Genomic DNA, 22,394 nt, shown 5'->3' on the forward strand with positions numbered 1-22,394 from the left:
ATGCGTGTGCCTGTAGACTATGTGCTAATCCGAGCTAGACAAGGGCAATAAAACATCCACAGATGCAGAAGTTTTCTCTCAAAACCGGGGGGGTGAGGTTCTAAGCTTCACCACTGTTGTTCCCCGATTTCTCACCTGATGGCCCCCCTGTGACTGTGCCTGTCTTAGGTTGTTCCTCCCTTGAGGAATCTTACCCATCTCTGGCTAACCAGTCATCTTCCGGGGCCATACAGAGAAATGTAAAGTTGGTAAGTGAGAGAGAAGCCATATTGTTTGAAAAGGTTAGCTTTTTACTTCTTTGCAGATTTATGCCCTGTGGCTTCTATGCCCAGCACTTGTCTCGAGGTATCTTTACCACCTGGAGGAATTATGATACTCGGTAAATTCGATATGAGGCACGAATTCTATTTAAGGGTTGTAATTAGGAAGGAAGAAGAAAAGCTATAGAGGTAGCATATGGAAGAAAACATGGGAAGATTGATTATTTCTTTGACATATCTTCTCTTAGAGTACCTTAAGTATGTATAGGTTTTAAACTAACTTGTGCGCACATATTAACATAATAGGAATATGGTGACATAAACAAAGCAAATCTATAATTACCAGCCATCTCCAGTGAAGCCAAGAAAACCATTTAGGCACCCTAGGCATTTGTGAAAATTAGTCTATGATATGATGGATATTGTCCAACTGTACTTGAACAGTCTGAGAGAAGTCAGACAAATTAAAGCAACCCATTTCTGGGATCTGTTCACATCCCATATGTTCTTTTAACCATAGATAGTCTATAGTCATAAGATTTTGGAGCGCTACAACTTGCACCCCTCCCAACTCCTGATTGAGTTCCAACAGTACAGATCCGGTCAAATTCATTGTCTCACTGTATGCACCTGCCAGCCTAGACATCTCCCTCCTCATTCCAATGGCAAGTCCAGGAAATGGTGGGGTGGATGCAGCCACAACCACAGCATCGCCCGGATCCCTGTGGAGGCTTTTTAATGATCATCCCCCAGCACGAGTCCTCCAGAGAGTGCTGATGCCAGAAGCTCCTCCTCATATCGTATCTTCGTTCATTTACTGGGTAGCCAAGCTAGGCCTTGATCTTCTGCATAGAAACAAACAGACCCTTTGCCCACACTTTGACATGCCCTCTATACCACTGTGTAGAACTCATTGGAGGTCAGCACACAGGAACTGATTTTATTTTTAATCTTTAATCTACACTTACATGAAAAATACTATGTTTACTATGCTCTCCCCTATATCAGGTACCCCGTAAAAACCACATTACGGTCACTGTCCATCATCATAGCAAAATGTAGAATCACTACTTGTCTTCTCTGTGTTGTACAGCCCTCCCTCCCCTTTCTCCCTCCCCCCACTATGTATGCTAATCTTAATAACCCCCTTCTTCTTACCCCACCTTATCCCCCCCTGCCCACCCATCCTCCCCAGTTCCTTTCCCTTTGGTACCTGTTAGTCCATTTTTGGGTTCTGTAATTCCGCTGCTGTTTTGTTCCTTCAGTTTTTCCTTTGTTCTTATACTCCTCAGATGAGTGAAATCATTTGGTATTTCTCTTTCTCTGCTTGGCTTATTTCACTGAGCATAATACTGTCCAGCTCCATCCATGTTGCTGCAAATGGTAGGATTTTTCCTCTTCTTATGGCTGAGTAGTATTCCATTGTGTATATGTACCACGTCTTCTTTATCCATTAATCTACCGATGGAAATTTAGGTTGCTTCCAATTCTTGGCTATTGTAAATAGCGCTGCGATAAACATAGGGGTGCATCTGTCTTTCTCAAACTTGATTGCTGCGTTCTTAGGGTAAATTCCTAGGAGTGGAATTCCTGGGTCAAATGGTAGGTCTGTTTTGAGCATTTTGTTGAACCTCCATACTGCTTTCCACAATGGTTGAACTAATTTACATTCCCACCAGCAGTATAGGAGGGTTCCCCTTTCTCCACAGCCTCGCCAACATTTGTTGTTGTTTGTCTTTTGGATGGCAGCCATCCTTACTGGTGTGAGGTGATACCTCATTGTAGTTTTAATTTGCATTTCTCTGATAATTAGCGATGTGGAGCATCTTTTCATATGTCTGTTGGCCATCTGTATTTCTTTTTTAGAGAACTGTCTGTTCAGTTCCTCTGCCCATTTTTTAATTGGGTTATTTGTTTTTTGTTTGTTGAGGCGTGTGAGCTCTTTATATATTCTGGACGTCAAGCCTTTATCGGATCTGTCATTTTCAAATATATTCTACCATACTGTAGGGTTCCTTTTTGTTCTATTGATGGTGTCTTTCGCTGTACAGAAACTTTTCAGCTTAATGTAGTCCCACTTGCTCATTTTCGCAGTTGTTTTTCTTGCCCAGGGAGATATGTTCAAGAAGAGGTCACTCTTGTTTATGTCTAAGAGGTTTTTGCCTATGTTTTTTTCCAAGAGTTTAATGGTTTCATGACTTACATTCAGGTCTTTGATCCATTTTGAGTTTTCCTTTGTATATGGGGTTAGAAAAAGGTCCAGTTTCATTCTCCTACATGTAGCTGTCCAGTTTTGCCAGCACCATCTGTTGAAGAGACTGTCATTTTGCCATTGTATGTCCATGGCTCCTTTATCAAATATTAATTGACCATATATGTTTGGGTTAATTTCTGGAGTCTCTAATCTGTTCCACTGGTCTGTGGCTCTGTTCTTGTGCCAGTACCAAATTGTCTTGATTACTATGGCTTTGTATTAGAGCTTGAAGTTGGGGAGTGAGATCCCCCCTACTTTATTCTTCTTTCTCAGGATTGCTTTGGCTATTTGGGGTCTTTGGTGTTTCCATATGAATTTTTGAATTATTTATTCCAATTCATTGAAGAATGTTGCTGGTAATTTGATAGGGATTGCATCAAATCTGTATATTGCTTTAGCCAGGATGGCCATTTTGACGATATTAATTCTTCCTAGTCATGAGCAGGGGATGAGTTTCCATTTGTTAGTGTCCCTTTTAATTTCTCTTAAGAGTGACTTGTAGTTTTCAGAGTATAAGTCTTTCACTTCTTTGGTTAGGTTTATTCCTAGGTATTTTATTCTTTTTGATGCAATTGTGAATGGAATTGTTTTCCTGATTTCTCTTTCTATTGGTTTATTGTTAGTGTATAGGAAAGCTACAGATTTCTGTGTGTTAATTTTGTATCCTGCAACTTTGCTGTATTCTGATATCAGTTCTAGTAGTTTTGGAGTGGAGTCTTTAGGGTTTTTTATGTACAGTATCATATCATCTGCAAATAGCGACAGTTTAACTTCTTTACCAATCTGGATTCCTTGTATTTCTTTGTTTTTTCTGATTGCCGTGGCTAGGACCTCTAGTACTATGTTAAATAACAGTGGGAAGAGTGGGCATCCCTGTCTGGTTCCCGATCTCAGAAGAAATGCTTTCAGCTTCTCGCTGTTCAGTATAATGCTGGCTGTGGGTTTATCATATATGGCCTTTATTATGTTGAGGTACTTGCCCTCTATTCCCATTTTGCTGAGAGTTTTTATCATGAATGGATGTTGAATCTTGTCCAATGCTTTTTCAGCATCTATGGAGATGATCATGTGGTTTTTGTCTTTCTTTTTGTTGATGTGGTCAATGATGTTGATGGATTTACGAATGTTGTACCATCCTTGCATCCCTGGGATGAATCCCACTTGGTCATGGTGTATGATCCTTTTGATATACTGTTGAATTCTGTTTGATAATATTTTATTGAGTATTTTTGCATCTACATTCATCAGGGATATTGGTAATTTTCTTTTTTGGTGGGGTCTTTGCCTGGTTTTGGTATTAGGGTGATGTTGGCTTCATAGAATGAGTTTGCGAGTATTCCCTCCTCTTCTATTTTTTGAACACTTTAAGGAGAATGGGTATTATGTCTTCTCTGTGTCTGATAAAATTCCGAGGTAAATCCGTCCGGCCCCGGGGTTTTGTTCTTGGGTAGTTTTCTGAGTACCGTTTCAATTTCTTTGCTTGCAATTGGTTTGTTTAACTTTTGTGTTTCTTCCTTGGTCAGTCTTGGGAGGTTGTATTTTTCTAGGAAGTTGTCCATTTCTTCTAGGTTTTCCAGCTTGTTGGCATATAGGTTTTCATAGTAGTCTTTAATAATTCTTTGTATTTCTGTGGAGTCTGTCATGATTTTTCCATTCTCATTTCTGATTATGTTGATTTGTGTTGATTCTCTTTTTCTCTTAATAAGTTTGGCTAGAGGCTTATCTATTTTGTTTATTTTCTCAAAGAACCAGCTCTTGGTTTCATTGATTTTTGCTATTGTTTTATTCTTCTCAGTTTTGTTTATTTCTTCTCTGATCTTTATTATGTCCCTCCTTCTGCTGACTTTAGGCCTCATTTGTTCTTCTTTTTCCAGTTTCGATAATTGTGATGTTAGACTATTCATTTGGGATTGTTCTTCCTTCTTCAAGTGTGCCTGGATCGCTATATACTTTCCTGTTAAGATTGCTTTCACTGCATCCCACAGAAGTTGGGGCTTTGTGTTGTTGTTGTCATTTGTTTCTATATATCCCCTGATGTCTATTTTGATTTGTTCGTTGATCCATTGATTATTTAGGAGCATGTTGTTAAGCCTCCATGTGTTTGTGAGCCTTTCTGTTTTCTTTGTAGAATTTATTTCTAGTTTTATACCTTTGTGGTCTGAAAAATTGGTTGGTAGAATTTCAATATTTTGGAATTTACTGATGCTCTTTTTGTGAGCTAGTATGTGGTCTATTCTGGAGAATGTTCCATGTGCACTTGAGAAGAATGTATATCCTGTTGCTTTTGGATGTAGAGTTCTGTAGATGTCTATTAGGTCCATCTGTTCTAGTGTGTTGTTCAGTGCCTGTGTGTCCTTACTTATTTTCTGCTTGGTGGATCTATCCTTTGGGGTGAGTGGTGTGTTGAAGTCTCCTAAAATGAATGCATTGCAGTCTATTTCCCTCTTTAGTTCTGTTAGTATTTGTTTCACAAATGCTAGTGCTTCTGTGTTGGGTGCATATATATTTAGAATGGTTATATTCTCTTGTTGGACTGAGCCCTTTATCATTATATCATGTCCTTCTTTATCTCTTGTTACTTTCTTTGTTTTGAAGTCTATTTTGTCTGATATTAGTACTGCAACCCCTGCTTTCTTCTCACTGTTGTTTGCCTGAAATATGTTTTTCCATCCCTTGACTTTTAGTCTGTGCATGTCTTTGGGTTTGAGGTGAGTTTCTTGTAAGCAGCATATAGATGGGTCTTGCTTTTTTATCCATTCTATTATTCTGTGTCTTTTGATTGGTGCATTAAGTCCATTTACATTTAGGGTGACTATTGAGGGATATGTACTTATTGCCATTGCAGGCTTTAGATTCGTGGTTACCAAAGGTTCAAGGTTAGCTTCTTTAGTATCTTACTGCCTAACTTAGCTCGCTTATTGAGCTGTTATATACACTGTCTGGAGTTCTTTTCTTCTCTCCCTTTTTATTCCTCCTCCTCCATTCTTCATATGTTGTGTGTTTTGTTCTGTGCTCTTTCTAGGAGTGCTCCCATCCAGAGCAGTCCCTGTAAGATGCCCTGTAGAGGTGTTTTGTGGGAAGCAAATTCCCTCAGCTTTTGCTTGTCTGGGAATTTTTTAATTCCGCCATCATATTTAAATGATAGTCATGCTGGATACAGTATCCTTGGTTCAAGGCCCTTCTGTTTCATTGCATTAAATATATCATGCCATTCTCTTCTGGCCTGTAGGGTTTCTGTCAAGAAGTCTGATGGGTTTTCCTTTATAGGTGACCTTTTTCTCTCTAACTGCCTTTAAAACTCTTTCCTTGTCCTTGATCCTTGCCATCTTAATTATTATGTGTCTTAAAATAAACAAGGTGTTGTCCTCCTTGTATCCTTTCTGTTGGGGTTTCTGTGTATTTCTGTGGTCTGTTCGATTGTTTCCTCCCCCAGTTTGGGGAAGTTTTCAGCAATTATTTCTTCAAAGAGACTTTCTATCCCTTTTCCTCTTTCTTCTTCTTCTGGTACCCCTATAATACGAAGAGTATTCCTTTTGGATTGGTCACATAGTTCTCTTAGTGTTGTTTCATTCCTGGAGATCCTTTTATCTCTCTCTGTGTCAGCTTTTATACGTTCCTGTTCTCTGGCTTCTATTCCTTCAATGGCCTCTTGCATCTTATCCATTCTGCTTATAAATCCTTCCAGGGTTTGTTTCACTTCTGTGATCTCCTTCCTGACATCTGTGATCTCCCTCCGGACTTCATCTCATTGCTCTTGCTTTTTTCTCTGCATCTCATCCCATTGCTCTTGCATTTTTCTTTGCATCTCCATCAGCATGTTCATGATTTTTATTTTGAATTATTTTTCAGGAAGACTGCTTAGGTCTGTCTCCTTCTCAGGTGTTGTCTCTGTGATCTTTGTCTGCCTGTAGTTTTGCCTTTTCATGGTGATAGAGATAGTTTGCAGAGCTGGTACAAGTGACAGCTGGAAGAGCTTTCCTTCTTGTTGGTTTGTGGCCTTCCTCTCCTGGGAGAATAGCGACCTCTAGTGGCTTATGCTTGGCAGCTGTGCGCAGACAGGGCTTCTGATACCTGCCCAGGTGCTATGGAGTTTATCTCCGCTGTTGCTGTCGGCGTGGCCGGGTTGGGGCTGCTTCTCCAAAATGGTGGAGCCCCATTGGAGGGGGAGCGGCCGGGAGGCTATTTATCTCCGTAAGGGGCCTCTGTGCTCCCTGTTGCCCAGGGGGTTAGAGTGCCCAGAGATCCCCAGATTCCCTGCCTCTGGGCTAAGTGTCCTGCCCTGCCCCTTTAAGACTTCCAAAAAGCACTGTCCAAACCAAAACAACAACAGCAACAATGAAAGAGAAAAAATAAATAAATTAATTAATTAATTAAAAAAAGGGAAAAACGCGCGATTTTCTTTGTCCTCAGGCGCTGGTCTCAGGCACCTGCTCACCGGTCTTGCTGCACTGTTTCCCTAGTATTGGGGTCCCTGTCCCTTTAAGGCTTCCAAAAAGCACTCGCCAAAAAAAAACAAAAAAAAAACCACTCCCGTTTCTTTGTTCTCCGGCGTCGGCCTCAGGCACCCGCTCACCAGTCCTGCCACCCTGTATCCCTAGTATCCAGGACCCCACGCATGCACTGTGTCTTCGCTCTGGTCCGGAATCCTGGGGCTGGGTTTTCAGCAATCCTGGTTTCCCTAGCCCTCCTTGCTGATTCCTCTCCACCTGCCGGGAGCCGGGGGGAGGGGCGCTCGGGTCCCGCCGGACCGGGGCTTGTATCTTACCCCCTTCGTGAGGCACTGGGTTCTCGCAGGTGTGGATGTGGTCTGGATGTTGTCCTGTGTCCTCTGGTCTCTATTTTAGGAAGAGTTGTCTTTGTTATATTTTCATAGATATATGTGGTTTGGGGAGGAGATTTCCACTGCTCTACTCATGACACCATCCTGGCTCCACCTCTCCACAAATCTTTTTATCTATATAAAAATCTATTCTTGATGTCTCTGAGTCTTCTATTAGTACTTCAATTCTTTAAGTGCTGAGTACACAATAGGTTCTCCATAAATTACTTGCTGAGTGACCAAATTAATGGTGTAGGTATTGGCCCCCATTTAAAGTACTGATTCCTGGGAGAAAATTAATCATTTATTAATAGATATGAAGCCCTGTTAGTTGAACCATGAGCATGGATCTTTCAGATTCTTTATCCACATGCTATGTGGGCTTTTGCTCAGGGGATGCTGGGGAGGCATGGAATATGGGCTGTTGCTTGCAGACACATGAGGTGGCGCTCTGGCCTCTGGGGTGACCTGAGGGGGTACGAGCCTCCTGGTGACAGAAGGGATGGTGTGGGGAACTGGGACTGACAAGGAAGGATTGGAAGACAGTAAGGGTGAGCTATACTTTCTCCACAATCTCATCAAGGCCCTGCCTTCATCATCTCATGTACACTGGCTCATTTAGGATTTATTTTAGGGTGGAAGGTAGATCCCTAACTTCTTCTGAAAATAGAACAAATACCTCAAACTCTGTATGACCTTACCTACAGAGTAGGGCAAATATAATTTATAAGTTAAGGGAAATGAAATTAGGCAACTTCTCAAATAAAAGGACTTGTCTCAAAGGGGGCAGCTGCCTCCTTATTCACCTCCATCCAGGCTGTATTTTGACACCCAAACTGATGAACACTAGACAATGGGAGAACCCATAATGCCGGGTTAAACACAAGCCAATTCTTTGTCGTTACACGTGAGTGTTCCTTCAGCTGCCCATTGTGAGCTCCTCTGAAGGGGTCATTGGTCCTTCCTGAGCCTTGTGTGCTTTCCAGAGAAGCCCCACCAGGTCCACCGAGGACAGGTTTGGCAGTGTGCTCCTTGGCGCCCAGTCTGCAGGAGTCACTGGTTCTTCTTTCTAGAGGCCCTTTGATGAGTCGAGACTAAGACCCACAGCACTTATGGACAGATGCATCCTGACTGCTGCCTGTTGCCTTGGGTTCTTTTAACCCCTTGCTCTGTGGGGCACGGGTTCTTTGGTATGTCGCCAGCATTGTTGCTCATTCAGCAGATTTGTGGGGTTATCTTACCGAATTTGCATCACTGGATCTCGCATTTTCCTTCGCTCTATAATCACTTTGCTAGCTCTGATCCATTCCTTGTGCTGCCAGAGGCTGAGCTCCCAACAGTTTGCCCCCATTTCTCAGAAACCTGGTAAGGGTGGGACTCCCCTCTCTTTTCCTTTCCCACTCTGCTTAGCTCTCCGAGTCAGCACCTATGCCATCTTTAGCTCAATTTCTTGTAGCCCTAAGCTTTTTCTTGACCCAGCAAACAGATGACTAGGCCCTTCAGAAGGAGTAGGGCATCGGGGAGCCAGTGGGGGAAGAAGGGACTGGTGGGCTGCCACCAGATGCCTGACTGCTAATTCCTCCTTCTCTTCCCCTGTGTGACCTGTCATGCTGCTGTAGTGCGAAGGACCTTGAAGAGTGGCCTGACACCTGAAGAAGCCAGAGCCCTGGGCCTGGTCAGCACTTCAGAGTTGCAGCTGTGACATTCCCTGGGCACTCTGAGAAGTATGCCCCAGCAGAGTGCAAGCTCCTGCTGGACGGAACCCCTGCAGCGAGGAATAAGGAGATACTACATTGACATCGAAGGTTCTAAAGGGAGCGACCCCCTCTAGGCGTCACGCAGGGCTTGTGTGCATTCACATGGATCTCTGTGCCTCCTCACACTCTCTACATCATGTCAGCTGTGTCTCTCTCATTTCCTTGACACCTGATTTAGTAGTTCCAAAGCACTGACACCTTTTCTGTGCAAGGAATGGCCCTTCTATGGAGATCACTTCTGTCACTGTTACTATGGTCATATGAGGCAATTGGATTACGTTCACAGACTGGGTCTCTCTACATCACTAAAATATCCAGATGTAAACTCCAAAACTGTACACAAAAGAAAGCACAGATTGTTTATCAGTTGTGGATTTTAGATGTACTAAATGTTTATACAAATTCATAAATGTACACCATGTTTCAAAACTAAATAAATAGAGTTTAATGCCATAACTGGAAACATTTATTCTTCTGCATATAGGGCATTAAACCACTTAATCGGCTTGCCCATCCCAATCAGCAAAACATCTCAGGGGCATTAGAGGGACCCTGGCTTGGAATGGCCTGCAGGTCCTTTGGGTTTTGTTTTCTGGTTGATTGATAGAGTGAGAAGTATCAGCAGTGTGCTCTTTGAAACTCCTTTTAATGAGGCATCAGGCTGTGTTGCAGGACAGTTAACAATAACTTCATATATATCACCTGACCATGTGCTTTGTTTTGCCCCACTGCGAAGCTGAAGCAAAAATTACACTAGCATTTCAAAACCTGAACTACTCTGCAACTCACTCACTCACTTTTTTTGTAAAAAATCCATTTTATCAAAAAAACAAATATCTCCCAAAGCGGTTATGTAGCTTTGTTTTCAGAGACTCTCAGAATGACAGATATAGTCCTTGGCATTCAAGTACAAGTCATCAGAAGCTAAGGTGTCCAGAGAGGATGCACCGTGAGGGGCCCTCCATTACCTCAGAACCACATTGAGAGACCTGGTGGCCAGGTGGTGGCTGAACCCTCCACAGGAACCCCTTAGCCCAGGGTTGCATGGCTCCCTGTGAAGAACCTCCATCTCCAAAAGCAGGGAAAGATAAATCATTGCAGCAGGTGTTTTAGGGTTGAAATATCATCAGGTCACTAATAACATCTTTGCCTCACTTTCAAAACCTCTGTGACCCTGCATTCTTGAATCTGGGCATATGTGATTTATAGGCAAGATGCAGTTGTGTTGTCTGAAGAGCAAAAGATGATAATATATTCACTGCACAGGCCTCTGTGACTGTGTTCCCCTCTTCCAATCCCCACTCACCAAGAGATAGGAAGCTCTTTCAAACAGGCATTTGTCAAACAATACATGATGAATGTGAGCACCCCAGGAGAGCCTAGAACCTGCAAAAGGTCTGTATATGATAGACAATTGAGCTTATTTAATCACTCTCTTGAAAAGAATGCATAGGGTATCAATTCCTTATCATTCTAAATAATGTGCGATATTCTACATATGATTTAGTGGTTTGTGCATTTGCCTGTTGCCTCAGCACTGAATACAGACAAGATACGAGGAACATCTACCACTGGGGACTGTGATGTGCACATGAAAGGAAGATGCATTTTTGTCTCAGTATTTAGTGAACAAATATTTTTACATCTTTCTACGAAAGGAACTAACTGAATAAAATCTAAAGTTAACTTTATTTTAGGGATTAAAAGGTCCTTAAAGGAAGCAAGCAAAGTCAAATAATTTCTTGGTCACTGCTAGGTAAAGAGCGTCTTTTTCTTGCAAAGTTGGTGTAGTAGTTTTTAGTGAAACAAGTATTTTTCCTGTGTCTCATTTCTTTCTCCTGTCGCCACTCACTCTAACACTCTGTTAGTGTTCTTTTAATTCAGATGGTTCTTTCTCTGAAAGACCTTTGCAAAGCATTAAAGTGAATAGGATCTTACACTTGAAGGATTCTGTTGCTAGCTTGATGGTCATCCCCAGAGATATTCTTGTGCCTATTTCTTCATTCGAGTCAAAATCACAAAGCTGTGGGTAAAAAAAGGTAAACACTTTTCTGTTAAAGATGTCTGGGTTTTGTTTTGTTTTGAATCTTAAGTTTTTTTCCTTTCTATTTTAAAAATAACTGAGGGATTAGGGGATGAACAGGTCTTCAGAGGGCTGAAGACACAGATTTGTTCTCTTCCAAGTTCATCACTGAGAGGAAGAGCAGGGGCCAGGGGTCAGACCTCGATTCCAGGCACCTAACTTGTGGGTAGCCATCCCACTGTCCATAGCTCCTGATCCACCATTTCTGGGCTTGTGGTCCTGAGAGAGTGTGTCACCAAATACCACTGTAGTAGGCTGAATAGTGGCCACCCAAACATAGGGTCCTGGTTGCAGGAACTTGTGACTTTATAAGGAAAGGTCTTTGTAGATGTAAATTAAAGATCTAGACATGGGGAGGTTATTTATTTAGGTGTGCCCTAAATCCAATCATAAGTATACTTAGAAAGGCAGAGAAAGATTTGATACACCCAAAAGGGAAGGTGTTATGAAGATAGAAGCAGAGACTGATGTGGCCACAAACCAAGAAAACTTAGCAGTCACCAGCAACTGAAAGACACAAGGAACACATTCTCTTCTAGAACCTCTGGAGAGTATGGCTCCATTGATATCTTGATTTTGGCCCAATAATACTGATGCTGAACTTCTGGCCTCCAGAACTACAAGAGAATACATTTCTGTTGTTTTAAGCCATGAAGTTTGTGGTAATTTATTATGACAGCCCTAGAAAATTAATGCAACCACCAATCAAAAATATGCCTTGAGGGCGTGCTGTAACTCTGGGGAAAAATCCTGGGGCAAAATACCTTTGAAACCAAAAATCAGTCAAAGGGAGAAATAAAGTGGGAAAAGAAAAGCCCGTTTATTTCTTAAAAGCAGTCATCTCTCACAAGCCAGCTGCAGAAGAAAAGGCCCCACCCAACCTCTCTGGTCCAGATATGCCCTCGCTTGCCCTTGTAATTACCTATTGATATGAGATAGACTACTTCTCTCCACCCCTTGGAAACACCTATTGATGTGCAGATGCATTAAGGCAAGGAAATTCTGGAAATATTGCAATTTTACCCATAGCCCACTGCTCCAGAAATATCACCTTACTAGCAACAGCAATAAAATCATTATAATCCTCAAGCTGGAGGATTCAGCTAGGTTCAAAGTCCTATGAATATTAAGTCCATAGCTCGCCCATTCCACAGGCAGTCAGTAGCTGAACAGGTAGGGAGTTCAGAGCAATCATCACGTGGCAGCTGCATCCAGGGGGCACGTCGAAGCCACAGGGACTATAGAAGAAACCTTAAGGACAATAAGATACTTGTTTTAATAACAGCAGCATAGGCAAATCTTGTCCATCAGGTAGGATGAATGCAAGAGAGTGGTCCTGTGATAGCACAGTGGCAGGAATGGGATCTCGTCCTGGTCTAGTATACCAGACCTTTACCTCTGCCCTGTGGGGGTTACAGATGGGTCAATATACAGGGTTACAGGAGGTACATGCACTGGCCATAAAGATAAAGCAAAACTTCCCTGTAAGATGCTCATACTTCCTGAATGTTTTGGGTGCACTACACTACCATGATATTTGGGGACACTCTGCTGTTACTCCAGGAATACACAGAGGCCAGCTTCCAAGCATTTTCCCCCAGGTGCCAGAAGGGACAGCCATCAATGGTCCTTGTGTCAAAATGTCCATGGCTACATCCACTCAACAGTGACTCCAAGGTTTAATGTAGTTGGGGCTGGCAGCAGGATATTGCTCTACTGGCCATATTCTGGCTACAATAACTCCTTTTTGGTTTGCACATACAGTTGTATACGAGAGGCAGCAATGTGTGTTAGCATATCCACAGGGCTCAAGGTTCCTTTTGGGGGCTTCTCATTCAAACACTATAGCACTGTCTATAAACAAACTGACTAGCCTGTAGACTATTGGTGTCTGACTTCAGGCCAGAATTCAACAAACCATTGTACCTCTCTATCATGCCTGCTACAGTAGTGTTATATGGTACATGAAACTTACACTTTATTCCTAATTGTTTCACCCATTCTTGTAACACATGTCCAATAAAGTGGGTGCCTTGATCACTCTCAATCACCTGCAGCCGGCCATAGGCTGCAAAGAGACACTCTAGGCCCCTTTTGGTGGTTTGCTGATCTGTATGACATGCAGGAAAAACTTAGTCTGAGCAGAGGCCCACAGGTCTTTCCACAACTCTTGCCCCAAAGAGACCAGTGACCAACCATCCAGTTGGAATGGTACCATATCGGTAGCCACAGGGTCAAGCCCCAATAAATGCCCAGCTGTCAGTGCACACAACTATACGGGAGGGCTCCTGGGTGATCACACGCCATACTGCCCACAACTCAGCCCACCGGCTGCTCTTCTCGTCTCCATCCTCCATCCATATTGTCTCAGTCTTAGGATGGAAAGCCACAGCCTTCCACTTCAGGGGCCACACTTCCACTTCTGTGCCATGTCACTTCATGGCCTTTGCGTCTAGTCTTGCACACCCACCCTGTGATGGGATAGGTAGTTGGAGCTATTCCAGTGATGGGCTCTGTAGCCAGTAAGACATGGTACACAGCAGCCAGTTGTTGGTGTACCAGACCTCTGCTACTTTCCACAGTTGTGACCAGAATCCAATAGGTTGGTAGGTCCTTTCAAGCCACTGCCAAAGGCCCCATCCATAACCATCTTTGGTTACATGAACATCTAGCTCACAGGGCCTTGTTGAGTCCTTTATACTCAAGATTTGTATGGCCTTGACTGCTTGCTTAGCAGCAGTTAAAGCAACTGCACATGTTTCATCCCAGTCCCACCTGATGCCATTTTGAACCACAGGTATAAGGGCTTCAGAATTTGTGCCAAGTGCAGGACAAACACTCTCCAGTAGCCCAAAAGACCACAAAACTCTTCTAATACTGCCACAGTGGTAGGGGTGGGGAAAGCCTGGACATTGTCTATGACTGCTTCAGGAATAACTTTAGTTTAACCTGACTAGACAACCCCTAGGAACTTTACACACAAACCAGGTCCCTGAGCCTTGGTGCTGTTCACAGCCCATCTTTTCTCCCATTGACGTTGCAGCAGTCTAGGAACTGCCCCTTCTAAATCTGAGAGAGAATTAGATGTGAGCATATCATCAATGTAGTGATACAGCCACACCGTTTGCAGTTACTTCCATGTGGCCAAGTCCTGGGCTACAAGTCCATGACAGATGGTGAGACTGTGGAGGTATCCCAGTGGAAGGACAGTGAATGTCCACTGCTGCCCTCCCATGTGAAGGCAAACTGTTTCTGACTTTCCTGTGATACGTCAATAGAGAAGAAAGCATTAGCAAGGTCTATAACATAATGATACATCCCTAGTTCATGACTGAGTGTGTCCATAAGGGCTGCTATAGAGGGGACGGCAGCATGCAAAGGGGGTGTGTCTTTATTCAATTCCCTGTAGTCCACGGTCATATGCCAGGAGCCATCTGGTTTTTTCACTGGCCACACCAGGGAATTAAAAGGACTATGAGTGGGCTTTATGATGCTCTCCTCCAGATCCTGTAGAGGTTCTCCAATTACCTTGTGCCCTACAGGCACTTTATACTGACAATCCCCAAGAACTTTAAAGACAAACCAGGTCCCTGAACCTTGATGTGCTCACAGCCCATCCTTTCTACTACAGATGTTGCAGCACTCTAGGAACTGCCCCTTCTAAATCTGCCACAGTTCTAACAAGATCCTACTGGGCTGTGCATCAAGTTTTTCTTTCACTACCCTGGTCTTTATCAAATCAATCCACATACGGGTCCTCAAGACCTCATGGGGCCCTTTGTGCCTCTCCTTTCAGTTGTATCTTCTACCTCCTTCTGTGCTCTTATTGTTTCAACCTCCCCGAGATCTGCTAAAGATCTGCCTCACTTATGGGTTGCCCTATGTGGGAGGCAAGAATAGTCACTAGGAACCCAAAGATAGATGGGGGAGCTATATGAAGCACCAAATTTCTCATTCCTATGGTGAACAGCGTTTTCCACCCACATATCTCAGAGATACAAAAGGCATGTAGGCAGAGGTTCCAGCAGCTTCTGCTGAAGCTGGATGCTCATGTCAAGCAGCTGATTCTGGGTATAGGGGCTGAGTATGGACTGCTGCACAACTTGGGGAGCAGGTGGCTGTTCCCACTGAGAAGCCTGCAGTTATTAGAACCCGGGTGGGCCTTTAATACAGGAGAGGCTGGTGCCTTTGGCAGTGGCCTCAGCAACAAATTGGCCCTCAGCCCCACCCTCTCATCCACTCCTGACATCTCTAAAATCCCAGGGGCTGAAGGAACTGCTCTGTACTCTCCCTCCCCCATGGTCACCTGCAACATGAATTCTCCTGATGTGTCCTCCCTCGCTGCTGCTAACGTATCTTCCAGGAGCATACCTTTATTAAGGGCATTCCATAGCTCATGGCCCAGCTCCACCAAGTGATGCTGAAGTGTGTCTCTCTTCTGCTGAAGTCTCTCTCCTCAATAACCCTTTCCACTATCTCGAGGAAAAGGCATCCCAAAATCCTGGCTGCTACACAGCCACTCAGGGCTTCTAAGCGGTCTTCTGTCTCACAGATGGCTAAATTCCACAGCTTCCGGTGTCTCCACCCTTCCCCAATTCTGGGCAAGGTCCTGAAGGGCCCCCACCAGTAAGATGGCAAACTTCCGGCTTCTCTTCGGGGTCCTCGGTTCCTGCCGGCGCCACCTGAAGCCCGATCACCTCTCGCCCCCCTCCCAATCCGAGCACCTAGCCAACAGCCACCAGCCCCGTAGAAGTAACACCACAATCACCCCATGCCCCTTCCTATATAACCCAGCACCTTTCCCTAATAAAGCGGAATTCTCCGGTGAATTGCTGCTGTGTGTCGCTACTTTCCTTTCATTGGTGCCGAAACCCAGGAGACGGGACACCCCAACTGGGCCCCATCTTCCCCCGACACCAGCAGCAGCTTGCCCTCGTCCTCTTTTTCCGGCGCTGGCTCATCACACTCACCACTCCTCTCTGGCCTTTAGGTAAGTTTTCCCCCCGGAGTGGGTCACTCTTCCCCGAGCTATCGCAGTGCCATTGACCGTGATCGTCCGGCAAGGCCCTGACGCTCGGAGATGAGGAGGGAACTCTCCCTGACTCTGGCCTTCACGGCTGTGGCGGACCCTCAGGCCCCTCCCCCAACAGCCATAAATCCCCGCCTCAGGACTTCACGGCTGCAGCGGACCCTCAAGCCCCTCCTCCGACAGTCATAAACGCACTCACCGTCCCTTCCATCAGTGCCGAAACTTTTTAAGCAAAATTTCCCCGGGGTGGGCCACTCTTCCCCGAGCTATTGCAGTGCTATTGACCATGATCGTCTGGCAAGGCCCTGATGCTCGGGGACGAGGAGGGAACTCTCCCCACCTCAGGCCTTCATGGCTGCGGTGGACCCTCAGGCCCCTCCTCCGGCAGCCATAAATCCCCATCTCAGGTCTTCACGGCTGCGGCGGACCCTCAGGCCCCCCTCCAACAGCCATAAACGAGGTGACTCCTTTGCGGATGAGAACGCTCCCTTTTTCCCCACCTCCTCCTTCTGTTCCATCCACCAAAATCTGTTCTGTCTGCCGAAAATTCCTAGCGCTAGGTACCTCGTGACTCTGCCTTCTTAGGGAAGTCTGGGTGACGACCCACACTTCCTAAGAAATTCCGACTCATATATGAGTTTCCGCAGACCACCAAGGATCATCGGGGATGCCCTTTGTCTTCTTGTGGTCTGCTTCCGGTCCGAGGATCTCCGTTCGTCTTCCCGTTTGTCTCCTTCTCTGTCCTTTAGCCATGGGAGCCTCCTCATCCCTCTCTGAAAGTTCACCTCTTGAATGTCTGCTTAAGCATCTGGCTACCCTCTTCCTGACGCCTGATATAAAACCAAAACTTCTCCGTAAATATTGCTCCCAAGATTGGCCGACATATCCCCTAGACAATAACAACCAATGGCCCGCAGGGGGAACTCTTGATCCTAACATCACTCGCAATCTCTTTAACTACTGCCAGTGCCTGAAAAACTGGAAGGAGAGTCCCTATATCGAAGCTTTCTGCCTCCTCCCCCCCCCCAACTTCTCCTAGCCTGCAAGCCGCAGAGCTGCAGAAGCCTCCCGTTCACTCCCTTCCCCTTCCTCTCCTACAACAGCCCTTCTCCCTTCCTCCCCCACCATCTCCTCCCCCATCTCACCTCCTCCGCCTTCATCCCCCGCAGATTAAGCCTGAGCCTTTCAGCACCCCCTTTAACTAGGTCCCGGGAGCCTCCTCCATCTTTGCCCTCATCACCTGTTTCTCCCCTGTTAGGGACCGCCTTTGTCTTCTCATATGTTTGTAAGGAGAATGAGAAAGCACCTTCCCCCATGTCTGAATGCAGCATGAGAAAGCACAAGCTAGAGAACAACCTGTGCAGTCCTTGGAAGTTATCTGTCCACAAAAACATATCTTGTCCTCGAAGACGAGCCAAGACTCCTCACTCTGAAAACAGAGAGACCTTGAAGATGTGTAGAAACACCACCCCTGCTTCTAGCTATGCCTTTCCCCCACTTGCTGATGTGGCAGGAATGGAGAACAAAGAACATTCTGTTTATGCATTCCATAAGCAATTAACTGGAGCCCTGCTGTAGCTCAGTTAGTAGAGCATGGGACTCTTAACCTCAGAGTCATGAGTTCAAGCCCAACTAGAGTGGCAGAGGCAAGCAGCTGGGCTGCTGGCTGGTGACATGTGGGTCTGATTCTATCTTTCTTTATTTTCTTTGCCCCCCTTCTGCACTTCAGGACCTGCTCGACTAGGCGCAGCTAGACTGCGTCACTCCCCCACAGACTGAGCCAGAACCCTTCAGTCCCCCTCAGGGCCTCCCAAAATTATTGCCCCCCACTCCAGGATGTAGCTTAGACAGACTCACTCAAGCCCTATTACAGTATACCAGCCTTGACAAAGAAACGCCTGATGGAAGACATGTCCTTATGACATACTTCCTAGCTCAAAGCTACCCCAACATTAAAGCTAAACTCAAAAAGTTAGAACAGGGCCCCACTACCCCACAGACTGAGATCCTAACAGTGGCCTTTAAAGTCTTCCATAACCGGGAGGAGGAGAAAGAACGCTGTAAACAAAAGGCTGATCAGGCCAATTTCCAAATGTTGGCCCAGCTGATAAAACGACAACCTGGGCGCCCCTCTACAAACAAGCCCCCCCAGGAGCTTGTTTCAAGTGCGGAAAAGAGGGACATTGGTCAAGGGCGTGCCCCTCCCCCAGATCTCCTACCACCCCATGCCCCAGATGCCACAAAAAGGGCCACTGGGGGTCTGATTGTCCAACCACCCGAAGGGGAGGTTGGACAAACAACCCCCATCCTAAGCCCGCCGTAGTGGGGCTGGCAGAAGAAGATTGACGGGGCCTGGGGGCTTCTCGCCCGACCATTTCCATCACCAAACAGGAACCCAGGGTTACTTTAACAGTAGACAGTTGCCCCATCTCCTTCCTCCTAGATACAGGAGCCACCTTCTCAGTCTTGCGAGAATACCGGGGCCCTACCACGCCAGCCATTACTCCTATAGTCGGGGTAAGAGGTAAACAGATTTTCCCATTAACCCCCGCCCCCTTTTATGCACAATCCAAGACAATCCCATACCTTTCTCCCACTCCTTCCTGGTTATGCCCCAGTGTCCCATCCCTTTACTAGGACGGGACATCCTTTCTCTCCTCCACGTTTCCATAACTATATCCACTCCCACAGCCCCCAGTACTCCCTTTCTGATGGCCCTCATAGCCGACGACCCCCCTCTACCCAATGAAAGCTCCGGTTCCACCCTCATACACCCTGTAAATCCCAAAGTTTGGGACATTATAAGCCCCTCCGTGGCTCTATGTCCTCCTGCCTCTATCAAATTATGTGACCCCTCTCAGTATATCTGTCAGGCCCAATACCCCCTAACCACTTCAGCCCTCATAGGCCTCCAACCCATCACTCAAGACCTCTTAAACAAAAATTACCTCAGACCCACTCATCCCCGTTTAATACCCCCATATTAGCTGTTAAAAAAACCACAGATCTTTCCGCCTTGTCCAAGACCTTCACCTCATCAACATGGCCGTTGTCCCTATCCATCCCTTAGTTCCAAATCCGTACACCCTTTAATCGCAGATCCCTGCCTTGGCCTCCCACCTCTCAGTCCTAGATCTCAAAGACGCATTTTTCCTATCCCTCTGAACCCCTCCTCCCAAGATTTTTTCGCCTTCACCTGGATGGACCCATACACAAGACATTCTGAACAACTCACTTGGACAGTTTTTCCACAAAGCTTCTGATATAGTCCCCATATTTTTAAACAGGTCCTAGGTCAGGACCTCAAACAGTTTCATCATGATCACTCCAAGTCCACCTTATTACAATACATGGACAATCTTCTACTCTGCAGTCCCTCGTGGGAACAGTCTCAACTTGACACTGCCTCCCTACTTAACCTTCTAGCTTCCAGAGGTTACCGAGTATCCCCCGTCAAAGCTCAAATCTCTTCCCCTCCTGTCACTTACCTCAGATTCCTTCTATCTCAACAAAGAAAGTCCATTACCTTAGACAGAAAACAGCTCCTCTCTGACCTGCCCATTCCCAAAACCAAGACAGAAACCCTTTCCTTTCTAGGCCTGGCTAGATATTTTGGAGCGTAGATCCCTAACTTCTCCCTGTTGGCAAGACCCCTATACGACCTCAGCAAGGGCCCCCCTAAAGAACCATTATCCTCATCACCCCGACACTCCTTCATTAAGCTCCATCAAGCCCTTGTGGAAGCCCCAGCTCTCCATCTTCCTGATTTGTCAAAGCCCTTCTCATTATACATTCATGAGAGGTCCAGTCAAGCTCTAGGAGTCCTAGGCCAATATTATGGCCCATCCTTTGCCCCAGTAGCTTATCTCTCCAAGCAATTAGACCCCACAGTTCGGGGATGGGCCCCCTGCCTACGAGCATTAGCCGCTAGACAGCTCTTGCAGAAGGAAGCTCATAAACTGACATTCAGGGCGCCCCTTACCATTCTGTCCCCACATCACCTAAAAGATCTCTTAACCTACAAAAGTTTACAGACTCTCCCTCCCTCCAGACTGCTGACCTTACTGTCCTCTTTCCTCCAAAATCCCGTTCACTCCCTTTGCCATACATACCCGAATCATGACTTTTTCCTCCTTTACTGCTCTCTCGCTTTTTTTTCCTCATTCCTATTGTCTTCCCCACCACTCCAGCCTCCTTTGTATGGCAATTCAAAGTCAGACAGACTCATACACAGCATCAAACAAAAGTTACTGCCCTCATTGCCACACCAGACTGCCCTCTGAAAAGCTGCTCTGAGCCTTTATATCTCCACTTTCCTCCCTCCACTGAAGTGTTCACTAGCAGCTACCCTTATTCTCCCTACCTCTGCTTCCTCTATGACCAAAAACAAGCCTATTGCAGGTGATGGCCAGACACCTACAGGAGATGTCCCTACTGGTCTTGCACCATTCACTACATAGGTAACTTCCAGTACCCACAGTGTTACTCCTCCAACCATTTCATGAAATATCCCAATGGCTCATTCTCCTTATCAATCCCAGATGCCTGGGACTCTCGATGGGCTTCCAGAGTCACAGCCTCAGTTTACTACGGGGGGTCCTCAACCCCCCACAGTACCCTTCATATCTCTCGAAAGTATGTTCCCTCTCATTCCCAGATCTCTCAAGTTGCATCAGATATCAGACATTCCGAAAAAGTCATTATCCAAACTCTTGACGGTGCCTCTTCATCTTCTTATCCCCACCCCTCTTCCCATTTCTCCTACTTTTCATTACAGCTCATTCAGGACACCACCATCTTTCTCAACCACACCCTTAACACCGCCAATTGTTTCTTGTGTGCATCACTACAGCGCACACTGCTGGCCGCCGTGCCCCTTAATATTTCCAACTACTCCTTACATGCAGAAAGACAACCCCTCTGCCCCCTGGCAGACATACCCCTATGGGAACCAGAATACACAGATAATCTCACCATCCACCACTGTGTAGGCCCAACTCCACGCCCCTCCAGCGCATTTCACTGCCTCTCTATCTACACCCCTACCTCCGGCTCTAAGACTTTTACGCAACCGGGACACTTCTTTTGGTGTAATGGCAGTCTTTTAAACTCACTGCCTCTCAACTCCGATACACCCTGTATTCTCGTCACCCTAATCCCACAGCTTACACTTTACAGCATGGCAGAATTCCTTGAGCTCCAACCTCCCTTGCCCTCGCACACAAAAAGAGCTGCTTTCCTTCCCATCATGGTCAGTAGCTCTTTGATCACCTCAGCCATTGGGGCAGGGTTTTCGGGAGAAGCCTTGGGTCACTATGGGCAGTTAGAGATCTCAATGCCAAACTTGAGGGAGCCCTGACATCCACTGCCGATTCCCTAGCCTCTCTCCAAAGACAGGTCACGTCGCTAGCTAAGCTCACCCTTCAAAACCGGCGGGCCCTAGATCTGCTTACAGCCGAGAAGGGCGGCACCTGCATCTTCCTCCGGGAAGAGTGCTGCTATTACATCAACGAATCCGGCATTGTAAAAACTGACATCACCAAACTCACTGACCTTGCCTCCAGCCTCCACTCTGCTTCCAATTCCAACCCATTCTCTTCAATACTAACAAACCCCTCCTCATCTGGCTCTGGCCCATTGCAGGCCCCATAATAATCATTCTTCTCGCCTGTCTCTTCTTACCCTGTATAATAAAGTTCATCAAATCCCAAGTCGGAAAAATCTCTAATCAAGCTTTCAACCAGCTTTTACTCAGGAACTACCAGCTTCTGGCCACAGAAGATCCCTCACCCTCACGTGACCTCCTCACCACATGCTGAGATGAACCCCTCTCTCCACTGGAAACTGTTTCTGGAAACAATGGCCGCAGACACTTGGCTCCTGACACCCATATCCTCTTGGCACCATTAGAATCAACAGGTCCTCAACCTATGGTTACAGGGAACCTTCATTGATTTCCAAACCTTAAGAAGTCCACATCTACTCGTCCTTACTGTGGAGAGTCCTATCAACCCTTTCCTCCCAATCCTCAAGCCCTCACTCCCTTCTCCACCCCTGTTCAGCATGAAGCAGCCAGAGAGAAAGAAACGTCCACAACCCCATAGAGGAGAAAGGGGGGAATGAAGGGCCCCCACCAGTAAGATGGCAAACTTCCGGCTTCTCTTCGGGGTCCTCGGTTCCCGCCAGCGCCAC

General features: G+C 45.8%; 2 protein-coding genes across 17 annotated transcripts in view; one reads left to right on the top strand and one right to left on the bottom strand.

Annotated features, from left to right (window-relative positions):
• FHOD3 (formin homology 2 domain containing 3) overlaps positions 1-9,546 on the top strand; it is a 523,260-nt gene extending 513,714 nt beyond the window's left edge. For all 11 annotated transcript variants that reach the window (XM_073212918.1, XM_073212919.1, XM_073212922.1 and 8 more), the window contains one exon: positions 8,953-9,546. In XM_073212918.1, the coding sequence (XP_073069019.1) occupies positions 8,953-9,035 (83 nt within the window). In that variant the 3' untranslated portion in view covers positions 9,036-9,546. The remainder of the gene's footprint in view (positions 1-8,952) is intronic.
• TPGS2 (tubulin polyglutamylase complex subunit 2) overlaps positions 1-22,394 on the bottom strand; it is a 149,989-nt gene that overhangs the window by 30,303 nt on the left and 97,292 nt on the right. Inside the window, exon 5 of one of the 6 annotated variants that reach the window (XM_073212973.1) lies at positions 10,051-11,113. The exons of 2 other annotated variants lie outside the window; for them this stretch is intronic. In XM_073212973.1, the coding sequence (XP_073069074.1) occupies positions 11,106-11,113 (8 nt within the window). In that variant the 3' untranslated portion in view covers positions 10,051-11,105. Of the gene's footprint in view, positions 1-10,050; positions 11,114-11,976; positions 12,425-22,394 lie in introns of those variants that run through there. 3 more of the 6 variants (XM_073212970.1, XM_073212969.1, XM_073212967.1) reach the window with 3 other exon arrangements.

Source organism: Manis javanica, chromosome 9 (assembly GCF_040802235.1).
Source record: "Manis javanica isolate MJ-LG chromosome 9, MJ_LKY, whole genome shotgun sequence".
Lineage (NCBI taxonomy): Eukaryota > Metazoa > Chordata > Mammalia > Pholidota > Manidae > Manis > Manis javanica.